Source organism: Symphalangus syndactylus, chromosome 4, assembly GCF_028878055.3.
Source record: "Symphalangus syndactylus isolate Jambi chromosome 4, NHGRI_mSymSyn1-v2.1_pri, whole genome shotgun sequence".
Taxonomy (NCBI): domain Eukaryota; kingdom Metazoa; phylum Chordata; class Mammalia; order Primates; family Hylobatidae; genus Symphalangus; species Symphalangus syndactylus.
Genome location: NC_072426.2, coordinates 102,108,315 through 102,127,072, shown reverse-complemented (window position 1 = coordinate 102,127,072; position 18,758 = coordinate 102,108,315). Strand labels below are relative to the sequence as shown.

General features: G+C 40.7%; 1 protein-coding gene and 1 long non-coding RNA gene across 10 annotated transcripts in view; one reads left to right on the top strand and one right to left on the bottom strand.

The window, feature by feature from the left end:
- The window catches only part of LOC129481056 (uncharacterized), a 238,179-nt gene extending 219,780 nt beyond the window's left edge, over positions 1–18,399 (bottom strand). For 5 of the 9 annotated variants that reach the window (XR_010120371.1, XR_010120370.1, XR_010120368.1 and 2 more), the window contains exons 1-4: positions 18,260–18,399; positions 14,685–14,810; positions 13,487–13,675; positions 3,222–3,295 (exon numbers count right to left, since the gene is read on the bottom strand). This is a non-coding gene — a long non-coding RNA (uncharacterized lncRNA). Of the gene's footprint in view, positions 1–3,221; positions 3,296–6,395; positions 6,480–13,486; positions 13,676–14,684; positions 14,811–18,259 lie in introns of all 9 variants that reach the window. The other 4 variants (XR_010120369.1, XR_010120372.1, XR_010120366.1 and 1 more) reach the window with 1 other exon arrangement.
- On the top strand, positions 16,833–18,755 carry LOC129480146 (uncharacterized). Its single transcript, XM_055273902.2, has 2 exons — positions 16,833–17,027; positions 17,562–18,755. Exon 2 carries the CDS (start codon positions 17,848–17,850, stop codon positions 18,691–18,693), a length of 846 nt encoding a protein of 281 aa, XP_055129877.1. The 5' UTR covers positions 16,833–17,027; positions 17,562–17,847; the 3' UTR covers positions 18,694–18,755.
- The last annotated feature ends 3 nt before the right edge of the window (positions 18,756–18,758 follow it).

Sequence of the window (18,758 nt, the reverse complement as noted above, 5' to 3'; positions counted from 1 at the left end):
TCCTGCTCCCACCAGTGTGATACATTAAATGCTCTGGGATCACCTCCTCCAAGTAGCCTTCCTGGCCAGCATCTCCACCCCACCTCCTCTGCTCTGGGTTACATCCACCCTTAGTGTTCTCATAGCTCTTTATCAATTGTCTCCCAGCAGGGACTGCATATCCCTTGAAGACAAGGTCCATGGCTTATTATCTTTATAATCCCAGCACCTCCCAGGGTGGCTAGCAGAGAGTAGGAGCTTAAGGAGTGTTGAAATAAGAGACATCTAGAGAATATGCCAGAATTAAACATCTATTATTCTCATGTTGAATCTATTATATATATTTATACTTTCATTTTATATAATGGCATGACTATAATTATCCCTTTTACAACATAATATTGATGGCTAATTTAGATGAATTGATTCTATTTTCAAGTAATTCTGCTAGAGCTCTTTGACTATAGTAGGCAGCTAAAATATTCAAGGTATCAACAGTGGAAAATTAATAAATAAAAGAAAAATAAAGGTCATATATTAAATAAAGTGGAATCAAATAGTAATTGTTAAGATTGAAGGCCAAAATGTAACCAACCATAATGAATATTTAAGAGCTCCCATTTTAGCAATCAACGCCCTTCCCCCACAGGAACTCACTATAACGCACTGCTCAGATCCCATTGAAGGGAAGAGTTCCTGTCACCTCTCTTCCAGATTCCCTGTTAAGCCAGGCTTTCTCCTCTTGAAAACACCCTTAACCCTTGACTTCAGGAGGCTGTAGCAAAAGTCATGACATAGAGAAAATGTGCACTAGCAGAGTCCTTACTAGGAGCACAAAGTTAGGAGCCCAGCTCCTGAGCAAGAGAGCAGAAGAGCATAGTGGTAAATTTTGAGCCTATACCTACTAGCATTTATCTTGAGCAGGTTACTTAACTTCTTCAGGTCTCAGTTTCCTCATATGTAAAACAGCCCCTACTTCATAAGTCTGCTGGGAGGATTTGGTAAGATGATGTATATAAAGTACTTCCCACATTACCTGGCACATAGTAAGTGCTCAGTAAATGTCAGCTACTGTGGTCTAGGCAGATTGGTGAGTGATAGCATCAATGTCTCACACAACAGAACCAGCCTGTGGGGTAGCTTTAGCACAGGTGCCAGGATTGGAGAACTTTGATCCTCACTGAGTCCTGCAATAATATGTCAAGGGAACTGATATGGTATAGATTGCCTAGATGCAAATGATCAGTTTCTAGCTGTGTGAGCTTAGAAGAGTTGCTTAACGTCATTGTGCCTCAGTTTCTTCATGTGTAAAATGGTGATAATAATTGTACCTGACCCATACATTATTGTGAGGATTAAAGGTGTATTTATATGTGTGTGTGTTGTGTGTGTACAGGTATATCCATATATATATACACGTAGTATGTGTGTGTGTATATATATATATGGATATACCTGTACACCCACAACACACACACACAAACATATATGAACAGCTTTGGTACAAAACAATATAAATAAGCTGTTATTATTATTATTCCAGGCTACCTTCAGCCTTCACTTTCTACCCAAGAGCTCTGTGTTGAAGCAGATAGAGAAATGACATTCTATGTGGTCACTGAGGGAAATTTTAAATATCTTCCTACATTTGTTCAAATAAGCTGAGAAATCCTTGGTACTCAGTATGTCTATTGGACAAAGTTGGAGTCCAATATTTCAATAGGACCCTTTCTGCTTTTAAATTATTTATTAACCAGTTTGTGACAATGCACAAGAATTCATATTTCTCCTATAAAAGTCTGGTTCTCCTGCCCCTAAGTGTTTCAGAGAAAGAAAGAGGTCTGGCTCAGGAGAACAGTTTTGTCGAGTAAAAGTGGCCCCCAAACTGTTTACAATTCTCATTTGATTACTTTTACCATAGGAAACAAAACAAAACAGAAAAACGGTTATAAGGACTTTAAATAAAACCCATTATGTGAAAAGGAAATGGCACAAGTCACACACAAAACTATTGCATAGTTTCTGAATTAAGTCAAATGAAGTAAGGAAGCATCCAAGATAAGGCTGAAACACACCCTTCCCACTAGTGATCTGTTATTCTCTGATTAAAAAAAAAAAAAAAAAACTAATAGAGGCCAACCCTGGGCTACGTGAGGTCCTTGCAAAAGGTACCTTCTCTATTTCCTCCCACCAATATCCACAGCAGCACTGTACCAAGACATTTCTGCACCCTAGTGCTTTCATAGTCACTAGATCTCTCTCCCACCCCCAAAAACACCCCCCTCAACACACAGACAGTTACATGGATGGTTTGGGGTGAGGGCGAGTAAAGAGAAGACTGAACAGTTTCTGATTCACTGCACACGCAGGGTCCTGTTGTAAACACCTGGACACTCAGCAACCACCAGCTCTCCCACATCATCCCTCCCCAGCACTTGGTTTCCAAACATGGAAGAAACAGCCCCTCCAAAAGACTGTATCTAAAACTGTCACAATGCCCACCCCATACCCAGCACAATGCAGAATTCATCAAAATCATATTTAACAGACCCCAGAAATTTCAAACTACTAAAATTTTTCTGGTAGTGCTACCTGGATACACGCCTGTTGCATTTTAAGCTAGATGAGGTAAAATACTTGAAAGAATCCTATATTCTAGCTCTTCTAATATAATAATATACATCATTTATTATCCAAACTTGCCACATGTCTGAAAGCCACTACTCTGGTGGCAGCTCAGTAGCCTATGGAAAATGAGTCAGGACACTCAGTCTAGTTGCAGATGGTAGATGCCTGGGTCACATATCACCCATACAGGGGACAGCTCTAGAACCAGTGTCCCAATGAGGTTCAGTCGGTGGCATGACAGGCCAGAACAGGGAAACCTGGGACCCCGAGTAGTCAGAGTCCAGGAGCAGAACTGGTGTGGGAGAAAGGTTCCAAGAACGACAACTGGTACTAAGGAGTTCACAGAAGAAAAAAGGAAGATCTGGGGCCTGAGGCAGCACACCACCCCAGGGAGGGGACCAGCTGAGGCTCAGTCATAAGGAACAGGACAAAAACCAGTCACCAGTGAGCCGCACCAGATCCTTTCAGGAATTAGTGGTGTTTGGATATACAAACACACATAAATATACATAACTATGCATGAGAGAGAAACTCCAGTTTAGAAAGTATAGAATTAGGTATCTAGTCTCAGATTTAAGCCTCACGAGCTATGTGACCTTAGGCAAATCACTTACCCTCTCTCAGCCTATTTCAGTAGCTGTAAACGGAGACTACATCTTTCACACCTGTTGCACAATGTTGTGAGGACCTGATGAAAGAACAGATGTGAACACAGTTTATAATCCACAGTGCTTAAGAGCCATAGCAGGGGCTTCTTTTCTTCCTTATTAACATACCTGAGGGATGCTCTGGAAGGATCAGATTCTGTGCAGCCTTTACAAGCCCCCTTTTGCCTTGCAGTCTACTCACTCTCTTTCTCTCTCTCTCTCTCTCCCCTCTCTCCTCTCTCTCTCTCTCTCTGAAAATCATTGCTCTAGTCCAACAATGAAGCAGACATTTAATTATTCTAAGTTCATACTGGAGGCCTGGAGGCCACGAGGCTCACAGATGTGGTTTCTTTAGCCTGCAGTTTGGCCTGTACGGGGTACCTCTTCCCACTCCTCATGCTCCCCAAAATTACACATATCCTGTACAACTTCTAATATTTAAAAATCAGTAGATTCCATAAGGATTTAGCTTTATAGCTTCCCTTGAAAAAATCAAAAGATCTAGCAACACTGGATCTAAATTCCCACAAGGCAACACCATGCTACAATAGTGGTTCTCAAATCACCAAAGCATATTAAAGCAGAAACTGCAAGGCTCCCATGTTTAGAGTTTCTGAATCAGTGGGCTGAGACGGGGCTGAAAATCTTCCATTTCTAACAGGTTTCCAGGTGATTCTGATGCTGCAGGTCCAGGGACCCATACTTTGAAAACCACTATGCTAGATCATTGTATGGGCTGCTCCCTTTACATAGGGTGTGCAACTCCCATTTGCCATAGTACCCACCACCTCCTATTGTCAGCGACACAAGTAAGAATCTGATATCATTTATCTGGCTTACTCTGTTGTTTTTCTTACACATGCAAAGCCATGTGACTGAGTGAATCTAACTGGCCTCCTAGGCAATTGAGTTAGCAACCTCTGCTCCTTGGAGGCAAGAATTCTGCCTTACCTAATACAGCACTCTCTTCTCTTTCTCCCTCTCTCCTCTCTCTTTCACACACACATGCACACACACACACACACACACACACACACAGCATCCCATACAATGTCTTGCACATAGCATTTAAATATATTAATTGATTTTAATTTCTGCATACAATCTAAAACTTTCAAGGCCTGAGGATAAGGGACAGAAAGACTTTTAAGCAAGGACTTGGTGTAGTCATCTCCTCTTATCTAATAGATCCAGAGCTAAGAGCTAAGAGCAGGGCCATGCTGCCTCAAATCTCATGGAGATGAGAGGCAAAAAATGAACCAGATCAATGGGTCAGCCATGAGTTCTCCTGAGATCCACTTGTCCAATTAGCTTCTCAATCCTAGTACTTATCCCCAAATCCCCTAAAATTAGCTACCATCCAAGAGTATTATCAACTGAGCAATTCAACAAACTGCCTTCACTGATTGGTTTTGTTATTCACCAGCCTGAGGGCATGGGAGACACCTGGGTAATAACTTTATGTCTCTTCTTGCTTTATTTTCTATGAGCCCATTAATAAACCTGGAACAAATTCTGTGTGCATTCCGAAATCCACTAAGTCAAGTCACTACGGAGAACAATATGGAGGTTCCTCAAGAAACTAAATATAGAATTACCATATGATCCAGCAATCCCACTTCTAGGCATATATCCACAAGAATTGAAATCAGTATGTCAAAGAGATATCTGCTCTCCCGTGTTCATTGCTGCAGTGTTCACAATAGCCAAGTTATGAAATCAACCTAAGTGTCCATCAATGGACAAAAGAAAGTGGACATATCCAAAAGAAAATATGCTAGGTGAAATAAGCCAGGCATAGAAAGACAAATACTGAATAATCTTACTTGTATGTGGAATATAAAAAAGTTGAACTTATAGGCCGGGCACGGTGGCTCACGCTTGTAATCCCAGCACTTTGGCAGACCGAGGCGGGCGGATCACGAGGTCAGGAGACCGAGACCATGGTGAAACCCTGTCTCTACTAAAAATACAAAAAATTAGCCGGGTGTGGTGGCGGGCGCCTGTAGTCCCAGCTACTCGGACAGGCTGAGGCAGGAGAATGGCGTGAACCCGGGAGGCAGAGCTTGCAGTGAGCCGAGATTGTAGTCCCAGCTACTCGGAGAGGCTGAGGCAGGAGAATGGCGTGAACCCGGGAGGCGGAGCTTGCAGTGAGCCGAGATTGCGCCACTGCACTCCAGCCTGGGCGACAGAGCAAGACTCCGTCTCAAAAAAAAAAAAAAAAGTTGAACTTATAAAAGTAGAGAATGGTGGTTACCAGAGGCTGGGAGTCTAGGGAATCACTGAGGAGATGTTGGTCAAAGGATATACAAAGTTAGACAGGAGGAATAATTTTTTTAAATTTATCATACAATAGCATTATTATTATGTATTATTAATCATAGTTATAGCAATGTATTTTATATATCAAATTTGTCAAAAGAATATATTTTAAATGTTCTCAATAGAAAAAAATGGCAAGTATGTGAAGTTATGGATATGTTAATTCACTTGGTATAATCATTCCATAATGCATACATATATCAAAACATGACATTGTACCCCATAAATATATACAATTATTATTTCTCAATTAAACATAAAGATTTAAATTTTTAAAAATCTACCACAATGCAGGCCAGACTCTTTCCCTTGTCCACTCCCAACTCACATGATCTATCTCAGTTCCTTGGACCAAAGCCATGGTTTGTGTAAAATGACCCCAAATTTAACTTCCATGAAAAGTTTAAATGTTTCTCTTCTCAACAGTGAAATAGGCAGTTCATTCTAGAGACTCTATAAAAGATACCAGTCATTAAGGCAAACAAATTTTATTCTTCTTTCATGGGCTAACAGAGAATGAAAAGAGGGGTACACCAAGGTAATTTGTGAAGGCGTGAGCACAAGTCTTGAAATTAAAATATTCTTGAAATGCGACCAAAAAGGACGAAACATCTAAATTAACTGTTAGAGTCCTCTCCTGCACTGTCAAAAGGCAGCTTCAGAGCAGTATTATTATTTTATGGAAAAGGGCCTGGAGATCTATTACAACTTCCAGGGATTATACAGTTATAATCAAAGACAGAGACTAACTCATTCTCAAATCCACAGCCTCAAAACCAATCGTCATCACTATCCATAGGCCTTGTATCAAGGGCATACCTTCTCCACAAACTGTCTTCAAAAAGCTTAAGGACTCGAAGGCTGAAGATGGCTCAAAAACAAAATGGAGCATGATGATTACTCCTTAAAACAAGGAGAGAGAAACAGAAAATTAAAACATAGTGAATCAGAGAAAAGACATGCAAACACACTTTTACAATGACAAATGATTCCCAGCCCAGACAGACTTTGCTTTAGTCTAGTTGAATGTAATAACAAATTCCAAGAAAGAACAGATCTCTCAGAAGGAGACTGGGAGGTAGAAACAAAGGTAAAAGAGTCTGAGACACAAGTTTTCAAAGCCCATCAAGCACCTCCAGGGAGAGCCTTGGCCAAGTGTCCCAATCCTTAATGAACAGAAATGCCTAAAACCTGTGAATTCCAGGAAAGTCAAAAGGAAAAGACTAACAGATTTGACCACATAAAAAGTAAACACTTCTATAAGGTAAAAGATCCCATAGCAAATTCAAAAGGTGAATGAATACAGACAAAGAGAAAGTATTTGAACCTATGTCAGAAAAAGGGTTAAAATTATTTATTATATTATAAACATCCCTCCACATACACACATACCATACCCTCCACCAAAAATGATCAAGGACGAACAACCCAAAAAAAGAAATAGACAGGAGAGGAAATTCATAGACAAACCATGAAACAGGAAATGCAAACATCCCAAAAATATGCAGAAAAATTCACAATGTCACCTGTAGTCAGGAAACATGCAAATCAAAATAAAGATGTATTGTTTTTACTGATCACACAGTCAGGGGAAAAAAAAAACAAACTAACTAAAAACCTAAAAATATCAGCATCACCCAGGACTGGCAGGAATATAAGGAAACAGATACGTCTCTATGTTGCTTGGGCTACATAATCCTTGGAATATAATTTGGCCATGCTTAATAAAAATAAGTATGTTCTTTGATCTCAAATCCCTCCTTGGAGAAGTGCATATTGAGGTATTTTATGCAGTGGCAAAAAATAACCTCAACATTCATCAACAAGAGAAATAATTGAATAAATTCCAGACATCCATACGAATATTGTAAACTTATTAAAAAGAACAAAAATAGCATTAATTTGGGAGACAGTAAAAGGCAGTGGTAGCACTTTGGACTCAAAAGCCAGATTGCCCAAGTTCCAGTTGCTGCTCCCACAATCACTAGCTGTGCAACCTTGGGCAAATTAATCACGTCAGTTCCTTGTCTACCTGCTGGGGACTATAGTGCCATGGTAGTTGTAGGGTAAATGAGGTGAAGCACAGGGCCTGGCACCCAGCAGGATGCTAGAGTGATGTCCATGAGATTCTGTTGGGAGACGGAGAGACTGCACAAAATGAATAGCATGAATCTATTTAAGTTTAAAAAAAACTGTTTTATACAGTGGACTCTGTGTGTATGGGTATGGTGGTGGTGGTGAGAGGAAAGGAGAAAGTTAACTTTTTCTTTCCACACCTCTCTGTTCTTTGGCTTGTTACAAAGAACATGTCTTTTGTCATTTGGAAAAATGATTCAGTAAGATTTTTTGGAAGTGGGGTAGATGAGCATGCTCCACAAGTGCAGGGGATACAAAGGCATAATTAAAGCCAGGAAGTGAATCTTGAAACCAGGAAGTTTGGTGCGTCTGGAGCACAGATCATGTGCTGCAAAGCAGTAGGATATAAGGCTGGAGAGTACATATAAAGGAAGGGTCATGTGTTCAAGGGAGGGAGTGTAGACTTTAGCCAGATATTCATGGAAAGTTCTTAGGAAGAAAGGAATGCAAAATATCAGCTGTGCTCTGGCAACCTAAAAAATAGATTCTACCTCCCCACTGAAACAAAACTTTCAGTGGCTCCTCTTTACTCTGTATAGGGATAAAGTCCAAGCCTAAGTCCATGAGCCTTATCTGCAGCCTTCTCACCTCACCCTGCAGCTCTTCACTACCGCCGCTCTCAGCTACCTGTGTTTCTCAGAAAAACTCTGCCCTCTCCAGGTCCACACCTTGGTTCAGGTCACAGCTTCTGCACACAGTGCCCTTTCTCCTCATGCTGCACTAACTCCTCAGAGCTTACCTCAATTCCCTAAGGCTCAGTTTCCCATCTAGATCCTCCCATATTACCCTAAGATTATCCTAAAAAAATATTTTGACATTGATTTATAATTGTCAGCTTATTGTCAGCCTCCCCAACTAGACTGCAAATCTTTAAGGACTGGTACTTGATATGATTCCCTGTTGACTCCTCAATACCTAGCACAGAACACAAAAGATAGAGATCTTGAAATATTTGTGAAATAAACAAATGCTTTTAAATATATGGGCCATCTAACTAATTTCCCTTTCTAGTATTCAATGTTTTTCAAAAAGATTTCTGATTCAATTCACTATCCTTTGTATGTCAGCCCATAGGCAGAGATTTTTCAACACATCATGTTGGTGCAACTCTGAGTCCATGTGACAGTTATACTGCTCACTAGAAACTAATAAATTGGCATAGGGATTTTGTATGTCACTCTTGTAACTCAGTTCATCAAAGTTCTTTCCTGGAGAAAAAAAATTTCCATGTGCTGGCAAAAGCAGACTTCTTAGCATTCAAATCGAAAGGCCACAACTCTGAACTATGAAAAATTAGTATGATGAAAGCCCCCTGAAAGGCCTTTTCTGGGTACATCAGGGCCTTGATTTATTCATTTATTCAGCAAGTATTTAGTAATCCCCACCAAATGCCAACCTTTGTTCTAAGCTTTGAGGATAGAGCAGGAAACAAGACAGTAAAGCTCTACCACCATGAAATCACATTCCACATTCTACTAGGGGCTAACAGACAGACAGATAATAAACACGTAAAAACTAAGATAATTTCAGGTAGTGCTAAATGCTATGAAGAAAATTAAGCAGGATAGAGAATGATTTAAGTTGGGGGAGAGGATGTGAGAGCTCTTTAGACCGGTGGATAAGGCTTCTCAGAGGAGAGGATATTTGAGCTGAGACTTCAGTGATGAGAACAAGTCAGTGATGAGAAATGGGGTAGAGAATTCCAGACCTAGAGGAAGAGCAAATGCAAAATCTCTAAGGTAGGAATGCGGTTGGAGTATTCAAGCAAAGATAGAAAATTAATATGACTGGATCATGATGAGCAAGGAAGGTGATTTGAGAGCAATCAAAGGGAAGGTATAGAATAGGTCATATAGGCCATGATAAGCAGTTTGGATTTTATTCTAATTGCAAGGCAAAGACATTAGCGAAGTATAGGAAGGGAAGTGATAGGTCTGATTTATATTGTTAAATGGCTAATAACAAAGAATGAACTCTGGGAAGGCTAGAGTGGAAACCAAGATGCCAGTCAAGAAGCTGTTGTCATGGTTCAGATGAGAGCTGCTGATGGCATGCACTAGGATGCACTAGGATAGTAGCTGTAGATAGCAGTCAGATTTGGGATAATATAGTGGAAGGCCAATGGAACTTGATAGATTGGATACTGGAAAGAAAAGAAAAAGAAGAATCAAAGTTTTGATCTCTTGGTTCTCTCATCAGAAATTTCTACACCTGCATGCTGCTAAAAGTCAGTTGTTCTACTGCAGATCTTTCATTCAGCAACCATAACAATGTAAAGCTAGTCAAAATTTCTGCTTCTGTATGACAATACTCGAATCATGTGTGCCAATTTATTATAGAGGAGTCAAAAACAGTTTATTTTGCACTAAACTAAGGCTCTTAGCTTCTGAGGGGTTTTTTTGTTTGTTTTTTGCAATCTGAAAAGCAGCTCATTTTCTAAAGACCCAAGTACTTATAAAACAACATCGATTTGTACCCCCTTTAAAAAGCACCATTTCTATATTAGAGATCTATAGGCACATAGCTTCTATTACAGTAATCACTTCTTTACTTTGCTTTTTAGTCTTATTTTCTCATATGATGGCCGTGTTTCATATCACAGTTTTATGAATGTTAAAACCAAGGCTTAGCAAGCCAGGCCGCTTGCAGCACAGAAAGAAACAGAATGGCAAGCTGACTTCCTTAGAGTCAACCCTTAATGTATTCATTCATCTTCTGTGAAACTCCGGCAATAATGAATCTCAAAGAACTAACTGTTTAAGGCTGTAGAGCAATTTTCTTTCTCCTGAACCTAACTCTTTTGATGCTTTATATATATGTCCCAGTAACTGACTCTTAGAAAACAACATTTTGAAAATATAATTACTATGTACAAATCTATGAAATGTATATAAAATATTACTAAAGGGAAAAAGCAGGATTGAACATATCCTCATAGCCAAAAAGAACTTAGGAAAATTCACAGTACTTATCGTATTAATATGCACAGTACTGTTAAGAACTGAGAGTATTTAGGGCTTGGGAGTAAACCACACTCCTCTTTCCCACCAAGGTATAAACCACCTGAGAGACTGCATTGGATACTGGAGAGAAGAGAAAGTAAAGAATCAAAGTTATGATCTTTTGGTTCTTCTCATCAGAAATTTCTGCTGCTAAAAGTCAGTTGCTCTACTGGAGAACTTTCACTCAGTAATCATAACGAAGTAAAGCTTGTCAATATTTTGTATATGTTTCATAGACTTGTAAATAATTCAGTCTAATACAAAAGAGGAGACAGCCGAAAACTACCATGCCTACTGATAAAGCTGATGCTGGAGACTGCATGGCAACAATGGGCCTCCCAACACCAAACTGTAGGATGAAGCAGGCTTACACTGAGGTGCTAACTGGCAGTGCAGGGCAACTGTAATCCTCCCCTCCTCTCACTCCACAGGCCTATCCCTGTAAAATCTGCAGCACAAAGAAATAGGCCAGAAGGCATGATTCCTGAGAGAAGCCTGGCCCCAAGGGTAAGACTGGCCAAAGAGGCCAAGGTTTCTCACAGTTTCTCACCATCAGGTATCTTACTTCACGGAGAAGAGGAAGGGGTGACCCAAGAGGCCAGGAGTGTTAACAGGACTCCCTGCAACTACATCACATTCCCCACTCAATTTTATTCTCTTAACTTAGTAGTCTTCACTCTGGCATAAGTCTACCCTGGGATTCCATGAGTACTTTCTAAGGAGAATACAGGCATAGGAAATTTTAAGGAAATCTATTCCATTTATTCAACTTTCACCTATTCTTTCCCAAAATTGAGCTGCCTGAAACATGACTGAGGTTGAGACGTCACATCAATTCTATTTTTACAACTCCTTTTAAAAATCATTCTTTAAGCTTAAAGTCAGTGACAAGTAAAAAAAAAAAAAAAAAAATCATTCTTTTCCCGCTTATAAAAGACAGGCATCTTCTTACCCATCCCAGATCCTTCTATAGCAAATTGCTCTGGTGTGCAAAAAAAACCTCTAAGGCATCATACAAAGGAACAATTCCAAATACTGTCTTGAAATCAAAATTTGATTTAATCAGGGTATTAAGAAACCTACATGAGGATTTCCTGGCTTTCCTTATATATATTTCAGTTAAGAGAAAAGCAAGGTGCTAGAAATTGGGTATTTTGGTCTATGTTGAGGTGTTCTGAGTGTACATACACTGGGGCAAGGGCAGGGGCTGTGCTAATTTTTGTCTAATGCCATTTCCTCTTCCATTTCCTGATGATGTCAAAGAACGCGGGTGAGAGAGCAAAAATACTAAAGGAGGTTGTACCCTACTTCATCCAGATAACAAACTCATAGTCAGGTTCCACGCTCCACATATACATCTCAGAATTTGGATATGCAAGATTTGTGAAAAATCATTCTGGGAAATACCAATTAGCTACAAGGCACACTTACTCCAGAATGAGAGCATTTGATGTAAAATCTCATTCTCCTGTGTCTCAGATGCAAATTCCAAATGATTTCAAGGAAAAGAATGTAAAAAATTCCAAATTTCCTTTCAATATATCAATGTTACATGAAAAAGTAACATATATAACTAGAAAGTTAATGTTTCTTATTTTCTTGAATAGATATTCAGATCTTAGGAGAAAATATTCTACTTAATTTTTGCCAAAAGATTATTGAATACAGTAAATCTATATTCATTTTTTTACCCAAATATGTCTGCTCAGTGTTATTTGTTAAACATTTCTCACCTCATTATTCATTCCTACCATTCATGTAATAGACTTAGATTTAGATATATTGTTTTCTATTTTAAATAACACATTTAACAACAATCATTTATTTGCTTTTGTAAGCCCTATACCTAATTATCACCCAACATATTTTCCCATTTTGTTGCCTAGCAAAAAGTTACATTCACCTATAAATACATGAAGTAATTGAGGAGAAGGGAGCTCCACTCACTTTGTTGAGAGATACATTTCCAATAAACTTTTAGTTCTCTTTAGTAATTATTTGTAAAAATTTATAATGTAGGTATGATTATTATGTACTAACAATAATTGTAATGATAACTCCATTCAAAAGAAATTTGTGACATTTAGAACCTTATAGTCATAGGAATTTTTTTAAATTACAAACTATTTTTTTTGAGATAGAGTCTCACTCTTATCATCCATGCTAGAGTGCAATGGCATGATCTCAGCTCACTGCAACCTCCACCTCCCAGGTTCAAGTGATTCTCCTGCCTCAGCCTCCCAAGTAGCTGGGATTACAGGTGTCCACCACCACATCCAGCTAATTTTTGTATTATTAGTAGAGATAGGGGTTTCACCATGTTGGCCAGGCTGATCTCGAACTCCTGAGCTCAGATGATCCACCCACCTCAGCCTCCCAAAGTGCTGGGATTACAGGCGTGAGCCACCATGCCCGGCCTATAAATAACTTATTATTGTGGAAAAGAATAATAGAGTAAGCAATAAAATATATTTGGGCACAAAATATATTAAAATAAAATTCTGTTAGGGAAGTAGAATGAAAATACAAATTCAAATAGGAAAAGGCATAATGTAAAATTTCTGTGAAAATAAATGATGGTGAGTATTCCTTTTCTATGGATTTAGATTTCATTTAGATTGCATTTTAAGTAACATAACCCTTTTTATTTTAAAATATTCACATTTATATTATGCAAAAAATTACATGTTTTGCAACTAAGGTCAAAATATTTTACATGTCAACTTAAAAACTAGTTTAGGGGTGTGTCAGCAAAAGTATGAAGACCATTACCTTAACCCTGTGGGCTTATCCACTGAGATCAGGCTGGGATACAGTTATTTCCTTGGGTGAGAAGTCAGCAGTCAATTGTAGTAGTCGTGCTCCCAACTTCATGAGACCACTTCTCCAATACTGATTTGACCTCTTTTGTAGGATGTCCTGGGGCCACTAGTAAACTGTAGAGTCTGTCCCCAAAATGCCCTGAATGGGTCAGAATAATTTATCGATTAAATCAGTTCCAATGCTATTCTGTATCCAAGGCTATAATTCACAATATGTTCTATTGCCATCTCAAACTACGTCCTGTCAGCTTGCCCAACGTTATCAGAATTTCTAAAATGTGATCAAATACTTTAATAACTAAGAACCAAAAAGATGTTCTCAATTTGATTTTGACCCTCTCCCAATATTAATTTTCCAGAGAGAAATTAAAAGCTCAGAGATTAAATCACTCTGTCCTTCTAAATTATGGCCGAAAGTAATCAGTACCAACTTCATGTTAAAGTCCAAAATCATTAATGGCCAACATTGAACTCTTTTACTCTGTGAATCAAAGTTCAAACAGGCTTTGCCACTCCCTAGAAGTGAACTTAACTCCAAACCTGAAATTTCCCTTCCCCCAGGGAGCTGATGCTGTTCAGCTTACCCCAAGCCTCCCCTGGCAGGAGCAAGCTCCTCTGAAACTTGTGTGAGGTAGCAGAGGAGAAAGCACACTTTCCATGAGCAGGATGGCTCCCAAGAGAAAGTGGAGCGGAAGAAGGAGGGCTGCCCACGAGCCAAACTTAAACATCAGGAAACTCACTGGTGGCACTCAAACAGAGCATCAAATGATATGTTCGTGGCACTCCTATGTTTCAAGAAAAATGTGATACGGAAAAAAAAAAAAGTTTTTCCCTAAAATAGGGAAAAATTATAAGAAACAATCTCTCTTATTTAAGAATTATTTATTGAATATCATGGTGCAAACTTCTGAGCTAGGTTCACTGGGAAATGCATAAGTGAGTCAAAGGCTGGATGTTGCCTACCAGCCAACCACTAATATTTCTAACACAATTATTATATATGTCAGTGACTCATATTTTAGATTTTTGTTATAGCACCACCCTATTTCCAGTACCAATTTTTATATTAGTATGCAAAAGTTGATACCAAACAACTCCAAAGAGCTAAGTGACTCAGGACAGCAGAGATATATTTCTTATTCATATACCTAGGTATGTTAGTTGGGAGCTCTTTTCCACTTTGTCCTGTCTCCGAGACCCTGGCTGATGGAAGCTCACTCAATTTGAAACATCGCTGGAGTAGTGATTAAAGATGGCCACATTTTCCTGGAACTCTGTGGTTGACAAAAGTTTTTGTAATAAAGATGGCCACAAATTCTTTGTCACTCTCCCTCCACCCCTATCAAGTGTTTATTTCCTCTCCCCTTAAAATTGAGCTGGCCTTGTGACTGCTTTTACCAGTACAACATGTCATTTCCAGACCTAAGACTTGCAAAACCTGGAAGTTTTTCTTTTTTGCATTTGAGAATCCTAAGCCACCATGCAAGAAAGAAGTCAGGCTACTCTGCTGAAGAAGCCATGCGAATCAGAGAGTCTTTGGAACGGCATGGGTAAATAGAAAAGCTCAGCTACTCTAGCAACCCAGTTGAGCCTCCAAAAACTCCAGCCCCAAACAATACCAGGCTGGAACCACAAGAGACCCTGAGCAAGATCAGACAACTACCCATGAGCCTAGTCAACCCACAAAACTGTTACAGATAATAAAATGGTGACTGTTTTAAACCATCAAGATTTAAGGTGCTTTGTCATGGGACAATAGATAATTAAAATATTTCATCACTGTTGGCAGAAAGAAAGAGCGCAGGATAAATGTCCACAGGTTCTTAAAGCTTTTATTTGGAAATGACATAAGTCACTTCCAATCACATTTCACTGGCCATTCTTGAGGTAAAAGGAGTAGGGAAATCCAAATCTACGTGTGCGGAAAAAGAAACAGAAATATTTGGTGGCTAGTACTAATACCTTCCAGAGATTTACAAGTAAACCAGTAAATAGATGAAGTGTCGGGGAAAAAAGCTAACAACAAGAGAAAAGAATGTAGATGATGATTCTTGTAGATGTCCTCTAGGCAAACTAGGGAGGTAAGAGGAAAAGGAGGGTAGAAAGAAGTCAAAAATAAAAAAAAATTAAAAAGCATCCACGGGGAAAAGTAGAAATCTTGGGATCTAAAGGACAGTTTCAATAACAGAATAGTCAAGAAGAGCATAAAATAAAAGGCCAAAATGGGTGGTACAGGTAAGGAACACATAGCAATTCAAACATAGGTTAATGTGGCCTGATAGAGGCCTCAGGTGGAAGTAGAATTAAAAGAATAGATGGAATTTGTATGGTTGGAAATAAGAAGGGCATGCTCCGTGAGGAAACAGCATGAGTCAAGTCCTAGACTGTGGAATACACATAGCATATATGGGGCAAGGGACTAGGTATCGTAAGGGGAAGCGTATCATTTAATAGAGGGTATCCAAGGGATTGTTTGCTGGGGAACAGGAAGGCAGGGAAGCCACTCAGGGACTTATGGAGGCCCTTGAGTGCAAACTGAGCTTTCTGAGTTGTCCTCTTTAAATTACAGAGCACCCCTGGAGATTGGTGTCTGAGCAAAGGAAATCAGAACACAGTTCTAGTCTCTTCGTGTAGGAATGAAATAGGAAAAGACTGACGGCAAGTCACCAATTGGAAAGTTATTCCAGTACTCAAAGCAAGAGTATCCTATTGGGACAAGAGCTTGTTATTTAGAGTGGAAAATAAGAACTCCCAACTAGTCCAGTTCAAGGTGCTTACAATGAGAATCAAAAAAGCTGGGGTTTCGGGAAGGCTTCAAGTGTGAAGAAGTCGAGACACTATTTTATCAAGGTTATAAAGGAAAACTTTTTACTTCACGTGGCAGTCAATGTTGGTTAGCTACCCAACATTCCCCACCCCACTTCCTTGACAGCAGAACTTTAATACTGTCCAATTCCTCTCTTCCCTCCAAACCAATTGGAAAAGAAACCTACACACACATAATTCAGCCCCAAGGTAAATCCTGAGGGTCTAAGCTAGTGGTTCTCAACCAGTAGCACACCTCTGGGGGGTGGGAGGGAAAAAGGGTTGCTTTACGGTGTCACAATGCGAGGTGTGGTACTGACATTTAGTTGGAAGGAACCAGAGATGGTAAATGTCCAGCAATGCTCAACACAGTCCTGAATAAGAACTAGAAAAGCCAGACAAACACTAGGCAATCATGGATGTCCCATGCTCCTTGTCTGTTACTGCTTCAGGGACAGCTAATAGCCCAGTTCTGGTCAATAAGATATAAGAAGTGGCCTGCTTCTGGGGTGCTTTCTTCCTATCAATGTTGTCTCAACTGTATATGGCTCTTGGGACTGCTATAGCTATCTTCTCCTCAAAACCAGTTTCTTCTTTATCTTCCTATTTCCATCACTGGCACCTCTCTCATTTTCTGTTACCAAGTCCTAAAGCAATTTTGACTTCTCCTAACCCTTAACCTTAAGGTGACTATTCCTTTAGGTTTGCCTAACTGATATAACTCCTGTTCTCTGGTTATAATTATTAATGCCCTACTTTACTTCCAAAAGTGTTCCATATTGAAGGATAGAGTATATGGTCATTTACTACCAATTGTGTCGCTCTCCCTCAAGTACCTCTAACGCAGGGCTCAGCAATATGGCTTATAAGTTGTTTTTGCACCTCTCCAGAACTAAAAAAAAAAAAAAAAAAAAGAAAAAAATTTACATATTTAAATGATTTTTTAAAAATCAAAAGGATATTTCATACCTGAAATTATATTAAAAATTCAATGTCCATAGTTTTATTGGAAGACAGCTACACTCATTCAAGTATCGTCTATGGCTGCTTTCTCGTTACAAGGTAGAGTTGAAGAGTTAAGGCAGAGACTTAAAATATGATCGGGCCCTTTACAAAAAATGTTTGCCAACCCCTGCTCTAATGTCTCCCCTAGCTCTGAGTCTCCTCACCTCACGCACAAATACCCTAGCCTACTAACTGCTTTCCCACTCTTTCCCCAGCCTCTAATCCTTCAGACACCTGGTTGCTATGTAACCTCTCTACAAGAGTGTCGACCCTGTCACTTGCCCCGTCCATATCCTCAGTGACTCCTCCAAAACCGACAGTGAAAGGTTCAAACCTATTCTATGAGACTCAAGACAACAGACAACGAAGGGCAAGAGAGAATACGTCAAACGAGTTGAGTGCGTGAGACTTCAGAGGTCAGTTTTTCACGCCAGAATTTCAAGATGTGAGAGGCTAAAAGACGTCCCAAGTACATAAAACAGAACCTGCAAATAAGAGTGAATGACGAATAGAAAGACCACCTCAACCTGTCCACCTCCCTACGGCCGCAGAAGTTATGATTCAAGGAATAATGAGACTCTAAATCCTTTAAAATTCTACAAGAGCAGCCTTTGCCAAACCCAGCGGGGAGTGGCTGCTCGGTGCCAGCGCGAGAAGCACGTAGACTGCCGATGCCAGAGAAGCCCGGTGCGGGCTCCGTGCTTTCTCTCCGTTCCAAGAAGACCCCAGCTCGTCGCCAAATCTTCTTGCCGCTTCCCGGTCTGCGCGCCTACGCTGCCGGTTTCCCGACAAAAGCGACGGCGCCCTGGGGAAAAGCAGACGCCCCTCATCGGTTTGCGCCTTGCAGCTCAACTATGCCCCAGCCTCCCACAAGCCACCTGCCCGCGCCCTCCGCCAGGCGTCCCGCCCGGACCTGCCCCCGCGGCCGCCAAGGCGCACGTGAAGCTCCCGGGAGCGGGGAGCGCAAGGAGGCGGGAGTTTGCGGACGCGAACCCAGGCCTGAGAAGGGAAGCGATTCCGGGGCGCACGCGCAGAGCCAGGAGACCGGGCGGGGCGTGCCTCCCGCAGAGGTTACGGAGGAAAGGCGAGCGCGTGGCGCTCAGGAGCCCGCGCACGCGCTGTGGTCTCGCCCCGCCCATGAGCGTCCGCGCGGCCGTCGTAGCATCTTTTCTTCAGATCCGCCCGGCTCGTCTACTTAACCTAGCGGAGGCTTGGAGCGAGAGCAGGGAAGTCTGGGGCGAGGTGGGCGGGGCGTCGCACGCGTGCGCGGCCAGCGAAAAAAGGGAGGGGGCGGGAGAGATCCGAGACAACGTTACCCCGTCAACACCCAATCAGGAGCCGGCCTGACCCCGCCCCCCTCTCCTCACGTTATTGGCTGGGAGGCCCCCAGATGGGCGGGGCCGGCCGTGGGG

Coding starts and splice junctions, on each gene's coding strand:
- LOC129480146 (XM_055273902.2), top strand. CDS start 17,848: ATGACGAATAGAAAGACCACCTCAACCTGTCCACCTCCCTACGGCCGC.